At 44.5% G+C, this 19,597-nt stretch overlaps 1 protein-coding gene across 1 annotated transcript; it reads right to left on the bottom strand.

Moving 5' to 3' along the window:
* Window positions 1–339: 339 nt before the first annotated feature.
* Window positions 340–17,365, bottom strand: NNMT (nicotinamide N-methyltransferase). Its single transcript, XM_036259903.1, has 3 exons — window positions 17,212–17,365; window positions 15,891–16,098; window positions 340–772 (listed from the first exon to the last, which is right to left on the bottom strand). The coding sequence occupies exons 1-3, from the start codon at window positions 17,363–17,365 to the stop codon at window positions 340–342; spliced, it is 795 nt and encodes a 264-aa protein (XP_036115796.1).
* Window positions 17,366–19,597: the final 2,232 nt, after the last annotated feature.

Below are 19,597 nucleotides of genomic sequence, written 5' to 3'. Positions count from 1 at the left end.
AGCCTGTTTGTGGGAGAGGAGGAGCAACAGGCCCCTAAGGAAACGAATACTGAAGAACTTGACGTTTCTCTATAGGGAGGTGTGGCTTGAGCCACCATAACCGAGATGCTTAACGAACATTAGATTTTCTTTATAATCACAGGTAGTGAAGACCGGACACAGAGCAGGTGGTCGACCAGTTGCTCCCAGGGTGACGCACCCGATGGCGACAGCCCTGTCCTGGACAACCCGCCAGGGCCGCAGCAGCCGTCGCCTCTCCTCAGCACACTGACCACGCCCGCTGGACGAGGCCTGAGTCAGCGGGGAGCCAGAGGAACCGCCTCCCTGTGCCCACAGGGGTCACGCAGATCTGCTCGGCTTCTGCCCCACCAGGAAGAACAGTCCTTCGTTGCCGGCCATGGTGGAAGGATAACGCTGCGAGACCACCTCGAGCTGCTGGATGGCGTAGCCAGCCTCCCTCACCGCAGCCTCCACGGCCGCCCGGTCCAGGCTGAGGCTGGAGAACCTCTGCTCACCGATCATGTAGTAGCTGCTCTTCAGCACATCTGCCATCACCAGGTAGCCCCCGGGCTTCAGCAGGCTGCTGAGGTTCCTGAGGGCTGCGCGGTAGGCAGGCAGGTCTGGGCAGGCGGCATCCAGGCACAGTGTGCTGAGCACGCAGTCCGCCAGGGGCAGGGACACGGCACCCAGGGGCTGGCTCTGGGTCACGTCACACTTCAGGACCTGCTTGACCGCCCGCCTCAGCTTCTCCTCCTTCTCTTGCCCCTTCGCTCTGAAACACAGAAACCGACACACTCCATTCCACCCCGCTCGTGGGGACCACAGATCTCTTTGCTCGGGGCTGAAATCACGGTGTTGTCCCGAGCGTTACATCTTTAGGGCCATCGCCATTGTAAAAGCAGAGAAAGAGAAACGAGAAATCATTTTTGTATCCGAAGGTGATCACATTACCCTGCATTGAGCTAAATCTCTTTATATGGAAATGAGAATAAAAATACGTAGCTGCCCACTTCTACACTGGGCTGCCCCATGAATGACTCTTCCTCCACTGCTTAAAATGGTGCCTGGCTCATTTATTATTATTTATTTGTTATTAATTGATTTATTATCGCCCGCGTCCCCTCCTCCAAACTGCAGGCTAGTGGCCGCTTGACCCATACGGATCAGGTAATGAGGAGGTTGAAATGCTGAGATGGTGTTTTGTAGTAGCTGTTGGTTAATGAGGGGAGTGGGGTCATCCACAGACATTTTTAGAAACTGTTGATCACTATCGTACCGCCGTGGCCAGGGCTGCTCTAGAGAGAAAACGACTAGTTATCATTCTCAGGCTCGGAAACACATTGCAGTCGAGAGTGTTTTCTGAAGGCGATCATTTTCTGACAGTCTTGCTGGGAGGCCTGTCCCTTCTGCCAAATCAGCGGGGCCTCTTGAGGAAAACCGGTAATGAGAGGCGCAGACAAGGCAAGGGCTGGAGATGGAAGGGAGGCCCTGGTCCTTCTGGAATTTATTAGGTGAGGAATAAAGAAACAAACTGACAAATTACACAGACACACAGAATGAACAAGAGGAACTGGAGAAACAGACGGAGGAGAAAGAAGCGGCATCAAAGCAGGGAGGCGAGGGAGCGGGAGGTGTGCCAGGTGCCAGGTGCCTGGAGGGCTTCAGAGCCCGCGAATAGGAGCAATGACTGGTATCAGCCTTTAGGGGAAGTTAATCAACACAGCCCCGGGGGTGCAAAGCCAGGCTCACATTCCGGGAACACATGGTCCCTTGGTTCCAGGAGAAGACAGTCACTTGGGCAACGGGGCTTGGTGGAGAGAGCAGAGAGTGGCCCAACATCGGAGCAGGTGAGAGAGAGGCTTACACTGGTACCATTTCTGATCATGATGAAAAGTCAGTGGTTTAAATAAAATTTGGAGGTTTACCTCCAGGTGGAATGATTCGAAATATTAGCAATTAGTTGTGGACATCCTATTTAAATATTTGGTTGAAATCGTAAGCCTGCAGCATATAATCAGTTTTTACAACTTCCTTTATATTTATGATAATTTTCTGTTTAAGAAGCTTAGCAGCCCTGGCTAGTTTGGCTGAGCAGTTAGAGCATCGGCCCATGGTCTAGAGAGACCTGGGTTCAGTTCCCACTAAGGGCACATACCTCAGTTGCAGTTTATCCCCGGCCCCAGATGGGGTCATGTGGGTGGAAGCCAGACACTGTGTCTCTCTCACATTGATGTTTCTCCCCCCCCCCCCCACACACACACACTCTATCTGAAGATAAATAAAAAAATGTCCTTGGGTAAGGATTTAAAAAAAAGAAGCTTAGCAATAAATATATGAAAAGATGCTCAACATCCTTGGCCATCAGGGAAATGCAAATGAAACTCTAAGATACTACTCCACACCCACTATAATGTCTATAATATAAGAGACAGATAATAACAAGTGTTGACAGGGAAGCAGAGAAACAAGAACACTCTGCTGATGAGAATGTAAAATGGTCTAACTACTTTGGAAAACCATCTGGATGTTTCTCAAAAGGTTAAACGTAGAGTTACCATATGACTCAGGAATTCCATTAATAGGTTTTTATCCAAGAGAAATGAAAACACAAAACTTTGTATATAAATATTTATAGTAGCACTATTCACAACAGCAAAGACAGAAACAACTCAAATGTCCATCAACTTGTGAATAAATAAAATATGGTATATCTATATAATGGACTACTATCCAGTAATGAAAAAGGAATAAACAATTGATGTGTGCTACAATAGGGAAACATCTGAAGCACACTATGCTAAGTGAGAGAAGCCAGGCACAAAAGGCTACATAGTATGTGATTGCATTTACAGGAAATGTCCTGAAAAGGCAAGGCGATAGGCTGAAAGCAGATCCACGGTTGCCAGGTGATGAGACCCACGGTTGCCAGGTGATGAGAGGACGAGGAATGGGAGGGGCTGCTCATGCACAGGGCTTGTGTGGGGAGTCATGAAAATGTTCTAAGATTGTGTGGAGGATTGCACAACTCTGTGAATACACTCAGAACTATCAAATTGCACACTCTAAATAGGTGAATTGTATTTTATGTGAATTTTATCTTAGTAAAGCTGTTATATTAGAGAGAGAGATTGAGGAAGAGAGATACAGAGAGAGAAAGCTTAGCAAGGTATAACTGTCAGGGAATTCCCACCAACCAATAAACGGGTATATACAGGGAATAATTACTTTTGATGAGCTCTACCTGCTCTCTTGTCACAGGTGAAATGGTGGTAGGGTGACCACTCTGTCTTGATTGGTCTGGACTTTCTGGTTTCTCACGGAAAGTCACAGATCCTGGGAACCCCTCTCAGTCCCGGGCAAAGAGGGAAAGTTAGTCATCTAAAAGGAGGGAGATCAGTTACTAAGCTGCAGAATGTGGATAGTTTATTTGACAGACCGTTTTGCAAAAAAAAAAAAAAAAAAATCAACATATGGAAGTCTGTGCGAAACATGGATTTGAATAGATAAATTAATCTACACTAGAAAAATTTCAAGTAACCTATTGGCGCATGTGGATAACTTAAGTGTACACAAAAAGGTAAGGAAGGGACAGTGTAGTGTATTTGTAATGTGTTTAAGGATTATCTTTTATACTGGGGACATTTGGGGAATGTGCATTTAAGTGATTAGGGCAGAAGCAGGTTGGACCTCTGTGGCCTTTGTGTATTAAGCTGTTTTAAAGACACAAGTCACCAGAGAACCAGTGCTTGGCAGTCAGAGGATGATGACAATTGTTCCCGAACTGTGAGACACACTGTGAAGTCCAGAAAGCTTACAGGGAATGTGCCAATTTGAGAGGGAAATTTGCTAGAAACACTCACGGCGGTGGATGTTTGCTTGTCCTTGGACTGCAGCAAACGCGGTGAACTCAGTTGCCAAGGCAGCTATGTAAAGATTACACCTCAGGGCTCCTCGGGCCTGCCAGGTCCCCCGCAGGGAAATGGACTCGCCTGGGGACACGCAATTACCGCTCAGCCGCACATGCAGCTCTAGGGGCAGCTAACAAACACACAGCAGAAAAGTGTTAGCAGTGTTGCGGAGAGCCACCGGTGGTGGGGCCATTTCTCCGGTGCTCAAGATGCACTTTCCGATGAATCGCGGCAGAAAGGGCGGCTCTTTCCTCTGTAAATAAGCTGTCTCTAAAAGCCAGGGGAGCGGGGAGGGAGGGGACGCACGGAAGAGAGGAGCCCTCCTGGGAAGGACACTTAGAAGAATGTCTTTCGTACCCCCGTCCTTACCCTGAGATTTAGAGGAGGTTCCCCCTGCCCGGCCTCTGCAGAGCTTACCCTCTCCAGGATAAGCTTTTTCTGTTGCACTCGCCTCGTCCAAACCCACCCCGAGGTTCCAGCTGGGTCTCCCGAGGGAGAAAACAAAGAGCTAAATATGCTGGGAGGGCGATGCAGACCTGTGAGAGCAGGAATAACCCCGGTGAACTAACCCCGGTGAACTTGTGGGGCAGCACAGCTGAGCCGGGTGAAGGTGTTTTAGGAGGGAGACTGGAAAGCAGACGCGTGCAGTCACTTACTTCACACACGTCCTTTGAACCTCTATTTTGTGCCGGGAAGAGTGCTGGGCAGTGGGTCCCCGAGGTGGAGCCAGTGAGAAACAGATCCTGTCCTCACAGAGGTTACAGTCTGGCCCCGGAGAAGCAATTAATCCAGTGATCATCCACAAAAATGAAAAAGCAAAGCTGTGGCGACTGCTGGGAAGGGGGGGGACACGGCACTAACGGGCGATGTTGGGAGCTTGAGTTGGTCTAGAGCAGCGGTTCTCAACCTGGGGGTTGAAGGACCCTTTCACAGGGGTCGCCTAAGAAAACACATGTTTCCGATGGTCACAGGAACCGAGACTCCGCCCTCTGTCGTCTCCGGGCGGGCCCGCCCACACGCAGATGGCCCCCACACAACATGAGGAGCTGCATTAAAGGGTCGTGGCATCAGGAAGGTGGAGAACCACTGGTCTAGAGTATCAGGCAAAGCTCCTCCACTGAGGGGTCAGGTGAACAGAGATAGAGAAGATACATACGTAAGAGTTGACTAGGCCAAGAGAGTATGGAGGGAAGGATATTCCAGCAGTAAGAGGACATAGCAAGTGCAAAGGCCATGTGGTAGGAGGAACATGAAGAGCACGATGCCCGTGAGGCTGGGTCTCGGAAGGCAACACAGAGCATGGAGGACAGTGAAGCAAATGGGGTCAGCAGGTGCCAGAGAAGCCGAGGCTTTGGGGACCATGTTAGGAATTCTGTTTTTTATCCCGAAAGCCATGGGAAGTCATAGGAGGGGCATGAAGTGAACAGATTTGCATTTTGAGTTGATTCATCTGGGGTGAGTGGAGGTGGGGGGCCAGTCGGGTGGGAGAGGACAGTAGCTTGGTCCCGGGCGATGGAAAACATTGGAAGAAAGATACTGGTTCAAGAGACACTCAGGAAGTGAAATAAAGCTTGGTGCTGGTCATGGAACCAGACTGAGAGGGAGATGGCAAAGTTGGCTTCCAGACTTCTGGTTCGTCCAGTTATTGAGGGTACAGCTCGGGGAGTCAGTCAGTACACCAGAAATGGAGCGGGTTTGGGGACGATCATAGCCTGATTTGGAGCACACTGAGTTTGAGAAGCTTTGAGAAGTGCCAGTAGACTGCTCACAATGTGAAGGGAATGACCAGTTGACGGTTGCCAACCTGCCCTGTTCATCTTCCCCACGCGATGATGCATAAGAGCACTTATTTAAGAGAAAAATATTCTTACAAAAGGCAGAAACATTTTTTTACATATATAATTGATTTTAGAGAAAGGGAGGGAGGGAGAGAGAGAAAGAGAAAGAGAAAGATCAGTGTGAGAAAGAAACATTGACCGGGGATTGAACCCACAACCTAGACATGTGCCCTGACCAGAATCGAACCCACCACTTTCTGGTATATAAGAGGATGCTCCAACCAACTGAGCCACAGCAGCCAGGGCCACAGGGCACAAACTCCTCCTAGGCGTCCCTGAAATAATCGTCATGACCATCAAGATCCTGATTTTGAGAAAGGATATCAACCTTTTAAGAGACATGAAGACAGAGAGATGCTTTGGAATTGAGGCATTCCCTGGTTCATGGAACAGATCTGGCACAGCGGGGTCTCTCTGGGGCAACAGACAAACCTCTTTCTAAACAGATTGAAAATCTTTGCACACAGAACATTTGCTTCAGAGAATTCCCTCCTCAACAGGAGTGCAGGCTTTCTCCTCTCAAGGACACTGGGCTAAGTGGGGAGCTCTCAGCAGAAGCGTCCTGGAGGGGTTCTGGTCTCCGCAGGCCCCTCTGGCTGCCCCGAAGGCTGAGAAGGCAACTTGCAGGGCACACCTGTCTCTCATTCCCACCCACCAGCACGCTCTGGCACACCTGTTGAGAGGCTCTGCTCTAGAAATTGCACAGAGTTCCCTGCAGATCTTGTTAAAATGCAGATTCTGATTGTGTAGGTAGGGAGTGGGGACCAAAGTCTAAATTTATAACCAACTCCCAAGTGATGTGGAAGCTGATAGGCTGGGGTCCACAAGGCAATGTGTTCCAAGCTCCAGGAGCCAGAGGTTAATTAATGCCTTTCCTAGGATTTCCTAAGCTAAAACCTCATTTTTCTCGGTTCATGCTTGAGTAATTAGTTATATGTTAGTATTTGACATTCTCACTTGATAAGTGCATCGTGTGAAAAAAAGACCTTGGTACCAGCATCTTACAACTTTTTTTTTAAAATTGATTTTAGAGAGAGAGAAAATGAGGGGGAGAGAGAAATAGAACATCGATGAGAGAGAACATCGACTGGCCGCCTCCTGTGTGCCCCCCACTGGGGACTGGGCCCACAACCTGGGCATGCACCCTGGAATCGAACCGGCGACCTCTTGGTGCACAGGTAGACGTTCAACCACCGAGCCACACCTGCCAGACAGCATCTCACACCGTCTAGGATAGTTGTGAAAACGAGTGGTCTCTAAATGTCTGAGCCACACTGCCAAGGCGGAGGGGCAGGCCCCAGCTCCAGTGGCCTCTGGCAGCCGTCAGACAAGAACAAGCTTCAGACGAAGAGGAAACAGTCTCAGGGAAAATAGGTTGTGGGTTGATAGAGGTACCTGAAGAGTCAAGAAAGACATAAGTTGAATGAGAACTATTGTTCTCCAAACAGTTGAAGCCACAGGCACAAGGATAAGGACGAGAATGCAGAATGTTCCTGCCAAAAAATACAGTTCTTTAGTCTAACCAAGCAGTTGGGAAGGGACAGTGTCTTAAGGGCCAGTTGTTACAAGCTGATGATTCTGTATGAGATAAGTAATGTTTTTAGTATCCTGCCAGATGTTAAGGGTTCATTTCTGAACGGCCAGGGAAATGAAGCAAGTTATCAAAGCCTTCCTGATACAGGACTTGGACTTCAGAAGGATGTGTTGTCTGACAATGACTGAGAACTCTTTATAAACTTTCTCTGAAATTCTATAAATCCTGGGAAATAACTATTTGTTTAGTCAATTTAGGTATTATCCAAATCCTCATAGCTACAGTTATTTTTCTACTTAATACTAATGTCGTCCTGTGGAAACACATAGTTAACAGAAAAGTTTAAAATTACTTTTATTTTGAAGAATATATCTTCAGTTTGAAGGCTATAGCCAGCATAAATTCTAAGTAAGAGGTTTACAAGTTAAAATGGCATATGAAAATAACCTTTTTTCTTTCTTTCTTTTCTTTTTCTGTTTAGAGAGAGAGGGAGGGAGGGAGAGGGAGAGCAAAACATCAGTGTGAGAGTCCAACATTGACCGGCTGCCTCCTGCACACCCCTTACCTGGGACTGATCCTACAGCCCGGGTATGTGCCCTGACCAGGAATCGAACCAGCAACCTTTCGGTGCACAGAATGATGCCCAGCCAACTGAGCCACACCAGTCAGGGTCTTTTCAACTTCTTACTCAGTGCCAGGAAAAAATGGAGCAAGATTTAAGCAGTATTAAAAACTTTTACAGCCCTGGCCGGTTTGGCTCAGCAGTTGGAGCATCCGCCTGTGGAACAGAGAGTCCCGGGTTCAGTTCCCGCTAGGGGCACGTACCAAAAAAAACAAACAAAAAAAACCCCACACACATAAAAACAACTTTTTCTCTGTTGCTCATGTGGAGCCAGCAAAACTGCATTCCTATATATACATGGGCTTAGAAAATAGGCCACTATGTGTACTTCTTTAAAAAATTATCTGCAGACTAGTTGACGAAGAGCTGAATCAGAATAAAAATTCAAACAACTAGAAATTTCATGTAAACTGAGCATAAAATAGGTCCACATTATTTGCAAATACAATTACAAAGCAAATGTCCAAATTGATCTTGAAAGAAAATATAAAAATAACACTTTGAATACAATATTTGGATTTAAAATCTCCAATTTTCACAATAAACATTGGGAAGAGATTTGCCAGAAGGACTTTGGGAGTCAAAAAGTGTTAAATTACTGATTCTTACCTGACATTGATGAACTAAGAGAATTTGTCTCCAGCAGACCTGCATTATAAGAAATACTAAAAAGGTTCTTCAGGTGAAGAGAAATGATGTCCGATAGAAGCCTGCAGAAAGGAATGAAGACCACTAGACAGGACAGATATGTAGATGAATATTATATTTAATGTACTACTGACTTATGTGGATATACTTAAAACTACTGAACTGTACACTTAAATATAGTTAGGATAATAAACTTTGTGGAAGTGTTTTTTTAATCACAATTGAAAATAAAGCAATAAAGCTTGGCCAGTGTGGCTCAGTGGACTGAGCATCGTCCCATGGACTGAGAGGTCCTGGTTCTGTTCCCGGTCAGGGCACGTGCCTGGGTTTCGGGCTTGATCCCTGGTGGGGGGCGTGCAGGAGGCAGCCGACTGATGTATCTCACATGGATGTTACTATCTCTCTCTCCCTTTCTCTCTCTCTAAAAAAAAAAATCAATAAAAACATTTTCAAATATAAAGCAATAAAAAAGCAAGTGTTCCCTCTGAATGCTTACAGCAAAAAATGTAGTGTTATAGTATATGTACAATAAAATATATGACAACATGTACCTGAGGCGTGGGAGGCTGGGTTAAAGGAATTATACTCTTGTAATATCTCACTTTGTTCATGAGGTCATAGATATATTAAATATATATGACGTAATTTCTAGAAAAGTCATATGCACACAAAACACAAAGGAGGTCAATCAAGGAGATAAAAGTCGACACAAAAGGTAAAAAGGAATACTAAAACTATGTATACTTATATTAAATAGAACACCAAAAATTATTCAATCCAGTTGGTCCTCGTGTGAAAGGGTTGTGGGTTTGATTACTGATCAGGGCACCTACGCGGGCTGTGGGCTCAAACCCAGGTAGAGGGCCTGCAGGAGGCGGCCGGTCCGCTCTCACATCGATGTTTCTCTCTCCCTCTCTCTAAAATGGTCAATTCATCAAGAAGATCTAACAATCCTAAAAATGTATGCAGTTATTACAAAGCTTCAAAATACAGGAAGTAAATGTTGACTCAATTATGACGCAAGAGATAAATCAATGATCATCGTTTGGAGTGTTAACACCTCTCAGTAATTGATTTTTAAAAAGCACGCAGAAAACTTGAACAATACTCTCATTCTATCTGAATGATTTACAGAAACTAAACTCACAACTGGACAATGTCCATTCTTTTCGATGTAGAAAGCACATAGATTATCGACCCAGGTAGACTACGTGCTGACCATAAAATAAATCTCTGACTACAACAAAATTTATTTAGAAACCAATAACAATAAGATATCTAGAAAATCCCCCAGTTTTGGGGAACCAAGCAACACAATTCTAAGTAATTTATGGTCAAGGAAGAAATCACAAAGGAAGTTATACAACATGCTGACTTGGGTGATAATAAAGATATAACATGTCAAAAATCATGGAAGCAGCTAAAACAGTGCTGAAGGAAACGTATAGCTCTAAATGCCTATATTAGAAGAAAGGAATGTGTGAAGTCTATTATCTAAGCTTCCATTTAAGAAGCTAGGGAAAAAGAACACATTAAAACTAAAGTAAGTGAAACAAAGAAATTCAGAAAAATAACAGAAATCAATCTGATATAAAATGGACAATCAAGAAAATCAGCAAACCCTTGCCAGTTTGGCCCAGTGGTTGGCATGTCAGCCTACAGACCGAAGAGTCAAGGGTTCAATTCCTGGTTGGGGGCACGTGCCTCAGTTGTGGGTTCAGTCCCTGGCCCTGGTCAGGGTCATGTGGGAGGCAACCAATCAATGTGTCTCTCTCACATCAATGTCTCTCTTTCTCTCTCTCTCTCTCTCTCTCTCTCTCTCTCTCCCTCTCCCTCTCCCTCTCCCTCTCCCTCTCCCTCTCCCTCTCCCTCTCCCTCTCCCTCTCTCTCTCTTCCTCCTGCCCATTATAGCTAAACCTCAATGAAAACATATCCTTGGGTGAAGATTTTTTAAAAAGAAAGAAAAAAAAAATCAACTAAGCCAAAAGTTGGCTCTTTGAAAAGATTAATAAAATTTATCAACCTACAGCAAGATTTACCAAGATTTAAAAAAGACAAATGACCAATTTCAGGAATGAAAGAGGGAAGATTACTACAGATTCTACAGACATTAAAAGAGTAACAGAGGAATATGGGGAAAAATTTTTGTGCCAATAAAGTTGACAACCAGGATGAAAAGAACAAATTTTTTGAAAAATAGTACTTAACAAAACATAGAAAATAGGACATAGAAAATCCAAATAATCATTAAAGGAACAGCATTCTTAATAAATAAAAAACCAAAAAAACTTCGCACATATGGAAAAACCTCCAAGTTCAATAGCTGTGCTAGGGAATTCTGTTATTTAAGGAAGAAATTCAAACTTTTTTAAACAATAGAGGAGGAAAAAACACTCTGAACTCAGTATATGACTCTAACATCATGCTGATATAAAAATCTGCCAAGCATATTTAAAATTAGAGCTCAATATCTCTCATAAATATAGATACAAAGAAAAAAAAAAGGATAATACTTTATTACCAAGGGGTTTAGGTCAGAATCATCCAATGTAATTTAAATTTTTAGAATAAAGAAGAAAAATCATGACTATTTCTCAACAAATACAAAAAAATCATTTGACAAAATTCAACATTTGGTCTAGAAGTCCCAAGAAACTAGGAATTATAAGGGAACTTAGTCTGATAAATAATATCTATGAAAAACCCAGAGCTGACATCATTCTTTTTTTAAAAATTTTTTTTTCTTTATTGGTTTTAGAGAGAGAGGAAGGGAGAGGGAGAGAGAGGTAGAAACATCGATAAGAGACAACATCGATTAGCCACCTCCTGCATGCCCCCCATTGGGGATTTGGCCCACAACCTGGGCATGTGCCCTGACCTGGAATCAAACTGGCAACTTCTTGGTACATGGGTTGATGCTTAACCGCTGAGTCATAACGGGGGCGCTAACATCATTCTTTTATTTTTTAATCCTCACCTGAGGACACTTTTTGCATTTATAGAATGAGAGGGAGAGAGGGAGGAAGAGAGAAAGTGAAGAAACATTGATGTGAGAGAGACACATCGACTGGCTGCCATCCACACAACCCCAACCAGGGCCGGGGACAAACTGCAACTGAGGCATGTGCCCTTAGCAGGAACCGAACCGGGCCTCTCCAGACTGTGGGCTGACGCTCCAACCGCTGAGCCAAACCGGCCAGGGCCTAACATCATTCTTAATGATGCATCATTAAACATGTTTTCCTAACATATGGAAAAAAGTACACATGTCTGCTCTCATAATTTCTACTCAACATTGTTTTGGAAGTCCTAGCCACTGTAATAGGCCCGAAAAAGTAAATAAAAAGCATAACGTTGGGCTAGAAGTAAACCTTTTAATTTGCAGGTGATATGAGAATGTACTTAAGAAACCCCGTGGACCCACTTGGGCTTGGTGCGCGGCAGGGCCTGCAGGGGAGGGCTGGGCGGGGATGGGCTGTGCCCGGCTCTCCTGCCCTGGGCTCTCACGTTCGGGCGCTCCAGCCTGGCACAGGGTGTGCAGTCCTCGCATCCTCATTCCAGTTCTGCTGTGCGTCCACAAGAAGTTCCTGGAGCCATACCTATACCCTGTGACCTCCCCCTTTGTTAGTGTATGTAGCGTAGAAAAACCGCACACGGATCCAACGATAATAGCAAAGGCAGTGTAGACTACAAGGTGCAGACATAAATGATCACCTACAAATGACCAACAGAAATCTCTGCTAAAAGACAAGACTGAAGTGATTGACCCAGAGGACCTCATTGTTTTTAAAATAGACCTAATAATCGGAAACACCGTCTTTGTGATTGTCTCTGACCTTTTTCTTAGACCAGAATTCAGGATGGATAGTTTAGATATTTACCTGATACTAATCAGGAAATACATAGTATTTATATTTGAAGTGTATTTAGTTATATTTAATTATCTCATTCCTCAGTTCCTTTTTCATTAAAGTAGCTTTCGATTCTATTGTTGCAGTTTTAATAATAGGAATAAATAGACAGTTGGTGCCAGTCAACAGTTACTAAATCAGCACCCAAACATCCTCGGGCCTCTAGCTTTTGTGGCTCTTCAGATTTGAGTAGAGCATCTTTTCACTGTGAGACGGCGCAGTGAGGCTGTGCGGTAGATTGAAAACGGGGGTTTGGAGATGATAATGACTTAAAAGAGAAAGTTATAATTACTGCCCAACACAATGGAGCCCCTTATCTGTGAGAGTAGCAATTACTGTTTATTGCTCTGAAGAAAATAGCAAAGACAGGAACTAGAGAACATTTCTTTGAAAAATGGAATACCTTTTACATAAATGTCTAATGTATATTCTAAAAAAGAAAGAAAGAAGCCTACGCAATCTACCAAAAACACTCATAAAATTAATTAATGAAGTCAGCAAGATCACAGAACACAAGGCCAGTATGCAAAAATCAATTGTCTTTCTATATAGTAGCAAATGAAATACAAATAAAAAAAAGTAAATACATTTAACAGTAGCATCAAAAACAACACAAAGGACTATGTTAACAAAATAAATGCAAGATATGAGAACTACAGAACATTGCTGAGAGAAACTGAAATCCTAAATAAATGGAGAAATAATCCAGGCTCCTAGACTGAAGGGTTCATATATCCATTCTCCTAAACTGATCCGTAAATTCAAAGGAATCACAACCAAAGTTTTAGCAGGGTTTTGGAGCAAAATTGTGACAAGTTTACTCTAAAATAAATGGTACTAAACTTGCCAAAATAATCTTGAAAAAGAACAAAGTTGGAAGATTTACTCTATCTGATTTCATGGGATAAATGGGATAAAAGATTAGTGTAAACCCAGTGGAAATTTAGTTACTCTGCATGTAGCAAAAAATGGTTAATTGGGAACAAAATATGAAACTCCCAGTTTATTCTTCGGCTGTATTATAAAGAATTGTGCCACCAATGAGTCACCTTGATTACTTCCATTTGGCAATCTATGTTTACTAACAATAAGACAGTGTAGCAATGATATGTAAAGAAATGAAGCTAGAGTTTAGAATACTCTTAATAAGCTCAAAGTTAGCAAACATGTCGGAGAACATGGGCAGATTAAAGAAACAGAAGCAGAGTGTAGAGCTGATTTCTGAAGGGAGACAGGCTCAGGAATAAACACCGTTGGTGACCAGAAGGAACCAAACGTAAGTACGAGTACAAGGAACTGGCTGTCACTCCCGAAGAGCACGGGGCAGCATATTCCTTCGAGACATGTGAAGACCACACAATCTTATATTTTCTCCGGAGAGTGAGGACTATTGCCTCAATCCTCCTGTTGTTCAAGTTCAGGCATATGGAAGCATTAATATGTGATACCAACTCTTACCCATTCGATTTCAAATATGCATCTTAAAACCGTCTACCTCTCTCCATCACCTAGTCCAAACCACCTTCATCTCTTACCTGGATTTAAGTTGTATCCTTTCTGCATCTTTTATTCTACTCTAATCCCCTCTCATCCGTTCTCTACACAGTAGCCACAGAGACCTTTATAAATGCAAAGTGGGTCACAACACTGTTTTGGGTATACCTCTAATGCACTCCTATTACACTTGATGTCCACAATCTTTAACTTGGTCTTGAGGACCCAAATGATCTGGCCCTTGTCTGTCTTCCCTGATGTAAGTGCTAAGAGATGGACCTCCTCTCTTGCTTACCATTCTATCCCAGGAGCTGAGGCACGTCATAGGTGATCACTATAGGTTGTGAAAGAAAGAAAGAAAGAAAGAAAGAAAGAAAGAAAGAAAGAAAGAAAGAAAGAAAGAAAGAAAGAAAGAAAGAAAGCTTCTTTAACCAATTGCAAAAGTGTTAATACTTGTTTCTTGAGGGTGATTGTCTTGCCTGGAAATTATAGCCCTTTTTAGAACAAATCATGAGATATGTTAATTAAAAACACACATGTTTTCCCCTGGTGAAAGAAAAGACAGAGGATGTTGTGCAAAACGCAAAGTGTGCATTATATGAGCAAAGAGAGGAATATAGGAAAAGTGGATTGGGGAAGGAAGAGAGAGATTTCAAATAAAAATTATAGCCTTGGTAAAGGCAGTGGGGAAAGACAGAAAACGTGTACACGCGTGCGCGTGCGCGCGCACACACACACACACACACACACTACAAAAGCAGAGGAAGAAGGTAAGCAAACTGAGCAAGTAGGAAATAGCACAGGGCCAGTAGATCCAGGAAAAACGCCGCAGGAGTATCTCTGTGCTGTGGAGGAGGTGCTGGGGTCTCGGCAGTGCGCCTACCAGCAAAGCCACAGCGCTGGAGAGCTGCCCGTGGGCGGGCAGCAGAGTGCAGGCACACGGGGACAAGAGCAAGACGGAGATGCAGAACTGCCCCCACTGCTGGCAGGCGATGGCCAGTGTCTCGCGTGGGGAGAAACAGTCGCGGGAACTAGATTTGTCAGCATGTTTACTGTAGAGAGGGTAGTGTCAGATTCGGGTCATTAGTTGTGAGTATGTAAAGTTCTCATTTTATGGATGGTGAAGTAATAAGTTCCTCTCAAATAATCCCTATATGCTGCTGATCTCTGTTTAAGAACATAGCTTTTCGGTGCACCTGGTGGTGTCAGCGTGAGCCACCGTCACAGCAGAGTCCCGTGTGCTTGGACGGCTAGCAGCAGGATGGCAGCAGGGCCACAAGCTCTGGTACCCAAAGGCTTCTGGTGGGGAGCTGGTTTCGCCTCTTGAAGTTGTCCTAAAGCAAGGTCCTAAGGCACCGGGCCAGCACACTGAGCCCACACACAGGCCTGGAAAGGTCTGCTTCTCTTGCCTCAGTATCCATCCCTCCAGCTCTCTCACTGCGTTCTGGTGCGCGCGCACACACACACACACACACACACACACACACACGTCTACCTTGTTCTTACTTCTCATTCTCCATTTGGATTTCCCTTTGGTCTCTCCCTTTCTGTCTCCTTTGCTTTTCCACTTCAACTCTAAGGACAATTCTTGGTTCTGAAATACTAACTGTCCCTCGAGTCCCTTCAGAAAGCCCCGAGACATGCCCTGGCCGGTTTGGCTCAGCGGTTAGAGCGTCGGCCTGCGGTCCTGAGAGACCCGGGTTCGGTTCCCGCTAAGGGCACGTACCTTGGTTGCAGTTTGTCCTCGGCCCTGGTCGGTTGTGCGGGTGGCAGCCACTCGATGTGTTCCTTTCACATCGATGTTTTTCTCTCTCTCTCTCTCTGTTCCTCTCTCTCCCTCTCACTCTACCTGAACAAAAAATGGAAAAATATCCTCCGGTGAGGATAAAAAAAAAAAAAGAAAGAAAGCCCCGAGGCAGAGCCCAGTTTCTCTACCTGTTCCCTTCGAGCTCGCACACGTAGGACACTACTGAGGACCAGTCGAAGGCCCCTGGCTCCTTCTTCAGCCATTTCTCCAGCTCCTGCAGGTTCTGGTCCGTGTAGTCAGTAGCGATGATGGTCTTGAAGGATTCGCAAGCAGAGAGAAGCTGATAGATGGTGGGGCCAGAGCCAATGTCAATCAGGAGGTCTCCTTTCACACCGGCTGGTTTGGAGGAAGGAACGAGGAAGGGGAGGCGGGCTTTGTGTGATGACCCATCAAACTGATTTGCATGGTCTTTACCAACATTATGATGGAGAGTCCCAGGGACAGATCACCTCTCTCACCAAGTAGACCGTTGCAACTCACTACTCTTCTATCAAAGTCTTTTTAGAAAACAGATTTTCACTTTCTGTTCCCCAATTCAGGGTGCAGGCATGTTGCTAGGATATTTTTAGTACTAGGAGAAGGAAAAAATTATCCACATCGGGCGTATAGCCCTCATCAAGAGAAACTGCTACACAGCGAAGGTCTAAACTATTAAGGAATACTTTCGGAGGAAGTTAAATTTTTTTCAAAAATTGAGTTTCCATAATGTTTTTACCCAAAAAGCATACAGTTCTTTATATGTTGGGAGGTTTTTATCTCATGCATATTCACAACAGTCCTTTGAGTTAGAAACAGAGTGAGTATTAGACGCTCCATTTCTTAATTGTTTCATCACAACCGTTAAATGGCCGGCTCTGGCCACATGGCAAATCCATGTAGAATCAAGGACAGAACTCCTATCCTCTGGTTTTTCGTTTGTATGCCCAAACAAGATAATGCATAAAAGCACTTTGTAGCCGTCACCAGTGTGCTCAGTGGTTAGAGCATCAGTCCTCATACGGAAGAGTCAAGGGTTTGATTCCTGGTCAAGGGCATGTACCTGGGTTGCAGGTTCAATCCCTGACCCCAGTCAGGACACGTGCGGGAGGCAACCAATCGATGTGTCTCTCTCACATCACTCCTTCTCTCTCTCTCCCTTTCTCTATCTCCCTCCATCCCTTCCGTTCTCTCTAAAAATTATGAAAAAAATATCCTTGGGTGAGAATTAAAACAAAAGATCCCTTTAAAATATCCATAGCAACATTAGTTGATAAATATTTGTATCAACATTGTAAACTGTAAAGTATCCCTATCAACATTCAATTTTATCTTTGCTACATAAGAAAGTGACACCACAGTCCTGTCGAATAACAGTGACTAGACAGAAAACCCAGTCATGCCCTAAGGTCCTATCTATATGACTCACGTTTGGGGGCAAGGGTAGGAGACACAGACAACAGACAAACTTACCCACACAGAATATATTGAAGAGATTTTTCAGAAGAAACCTAAGAATCTGGTTTTCTGCAGACTGCGTGGACCCAAAGCTGTAATATTTTTCTAGGTAATCTCGAGGATTAAAATGGCTCAGATAGGTGTCCTTGGAGGTGAAGCCAGACTCCATGGTGTCTCACTCCTATGGCACCTGCCACTGCTACCTCCTTCTCTTCCCAAAGCCAGGGAGTGAAATGGCCCTCCTGAGTCTCAGGCTTTAACTTCTGTCAGTTCAGCCCACCCCTTAGAGACAGGTGCTTGGTTAAACACTAACTGAGAGAAATATACCAAAAATGTTTGGCTGTTCTAGGAAGTGATGAAACTCCTGGGGAAGGGATCCTAGCAAAGGGGGGCGTGGCCGGCGGAGAACCACCAGCTGCTTGCAATGCTGGCCAAGGGGCGAAGTGCACTTTGTAAGGGACTATAGACAGGAGAGAGCAACTGGGCTCATCAGGGAAATGCTGTAACTTAGAAGAACTACTCAGTCCAGAGAGGTGGGTCATCTTCCCACAGTACATCATTCTTCTCTTCTCACAGTGATTCTCCCAGGAAAGAGAGTCGCAAAGAATGGTTTAAATTTAAGCACGTTAAAGAAAGAAAAGAGGAGAAGGACAAGGTTAGGAAATGTGTTCAAGGCCAAAGGATGTTGGCTAAAGAAAAAAATCTCAGGTGAAGTCTGGGAAAAGGAAAGGTGGAAGAGAAATTTACAAATCCCGATGACAGCGGAGTAGGGGGAAGCTACACTCACCTCCTGACAGGACCAAACTGGAATCACAACTAAATCATAGAAGAATCATTCTGAACAACAACTGAAGATTAGCTGAAGACAAGTCTTATAACCAAGAATTCACAGAAGAAGTCACATTGAGACTGCCCCTCACCCTGGGCTCTCGCAGAGGGAGAGTGAAGGAGACTAGAGTCACATGGGAAGAGACCAGGGTTTGTGGTCTGGGACAGCTGCCAGGATCCCTGTGCTGGGTCATTCTCCCACAATGTGGACATCATCTTTCCTCGGTGGAACACTCCCCTCCATGTGGCATCAGCCTGGGAGAAAGCAAGAGCCCCACCCTCTGGATCCCCTCTTACCCCACGTGGTGGAGCTTATACCATGCCGAGGAATACAGCCAGAGGCTCTTTCAGTGACTGAGCCTAACAGGCAATCGACAGGTGGAGGTAGGCAAAGGTGATCTCAGGGTGCCTTGGGACTTTTGCTGACCTGTCCTTGGGCCCGGTGCTGGAAAAAGCCAGTCTTGGTGTGCAGTTTGGTCCTCCCCTGGCACATCTAGGCCAAGCAGAGGTAACAACAAACTGTGGATTTCCTGTAGCTTCAAACAGGTAGCCTAGCTAGGGCCAGTCACAAACGGCATCTTACATTGGCCTGCACCTGAGTCTCTCACAAGAGGCCCAGAACCAACACACCCAGTGGCCAGCTTCAGACAACATCAGAGCAGGATCCAATAAGCTTCACAAGCAACATATCCAAAGGGCACCAAACCTTGCTGAGGCAAAGTCTGCTTCATGTGTCAGCACCTGCACAGCAGCTCACATGCCATGGTAGAGGGTTAGCCTCACAGTCAGCTGGCCCACACACAAATGGGCCAGCCAATAGCAATCAAGACAAAATTACAACAGGAGGGAAAATTACATAATCCACACAGGGACATTCCAGGAACACCTAGCTCAGGTGATCAAGGAGACTGCACCACTGGACCCCACAGGATATCTACTGCATAAGGCAACCCCACAAAGATTGGGAGTCATAGCAGATATATCTAATATATAGAAACAAACACGAAGAGGCAGTTAAAATGGGGAGACAAAGAAACAGTTCCCAAATGAAAGAACAGGAGAAATATCTAGAAAAAGAGCTAAATAAAATGAAGGCAAGCAATTGATCAAATGTGGAGTTCAAAGCACTGGTTATAATGGTTAGCATGAAACAGAACATAAAAACCATTAAAAAGGACCAGTAAAAAATAAAAAACACAATATCTGAAATGAAGAATACACTGGAAGGAATAAATAGTAGGTTGGATAAAGAAGAGTATTGAATCGATGATTTGAAACACAAGGTAGAAAGAAACACCAATCCGAGCAGCATAAAGAGAAGAGAATTTTTAAAAATTAGGATAGTTTAAGGGACCCTTGGAACAATACCAAGCATAACAACATCTGCAGCATAGAGGTACCAGAAGAAGAAGACAGAGAACCAAGAATCAAGAGCCTATTTGAAGAAATAATGACCCCAAACTTCCCTAACCTGGTGAATGAAAAAGATAAAAGTTCAGGAAGCTCAAAGAGTTCAAAACAAGATGGACCCAAAGAGGCCCAACCCAAGACACATTATAATTAAAAAAGCAAA

This window comes from Molossus molossus, unplaced genomic scaffold (genome assembly GCF_014108415.1).
Source record: "Molossus molossus isolate mMolMol1 unplaced genomic scaffold, mMolMol1.p scaffold_m16_p_13, whole genome shotgun sequence".
In the NCBI taxonomy this organism is placed as follows: Eukaryota; Metazoa; Chordata; class Mammalia; order Chiroptera; family Molossidae; genus Molossus; species Molossus molossus.
Note: the sequence above shows the minus strand (reverse complement) of the source record. Positions and strands in the feature narration are given on the sequence as shown.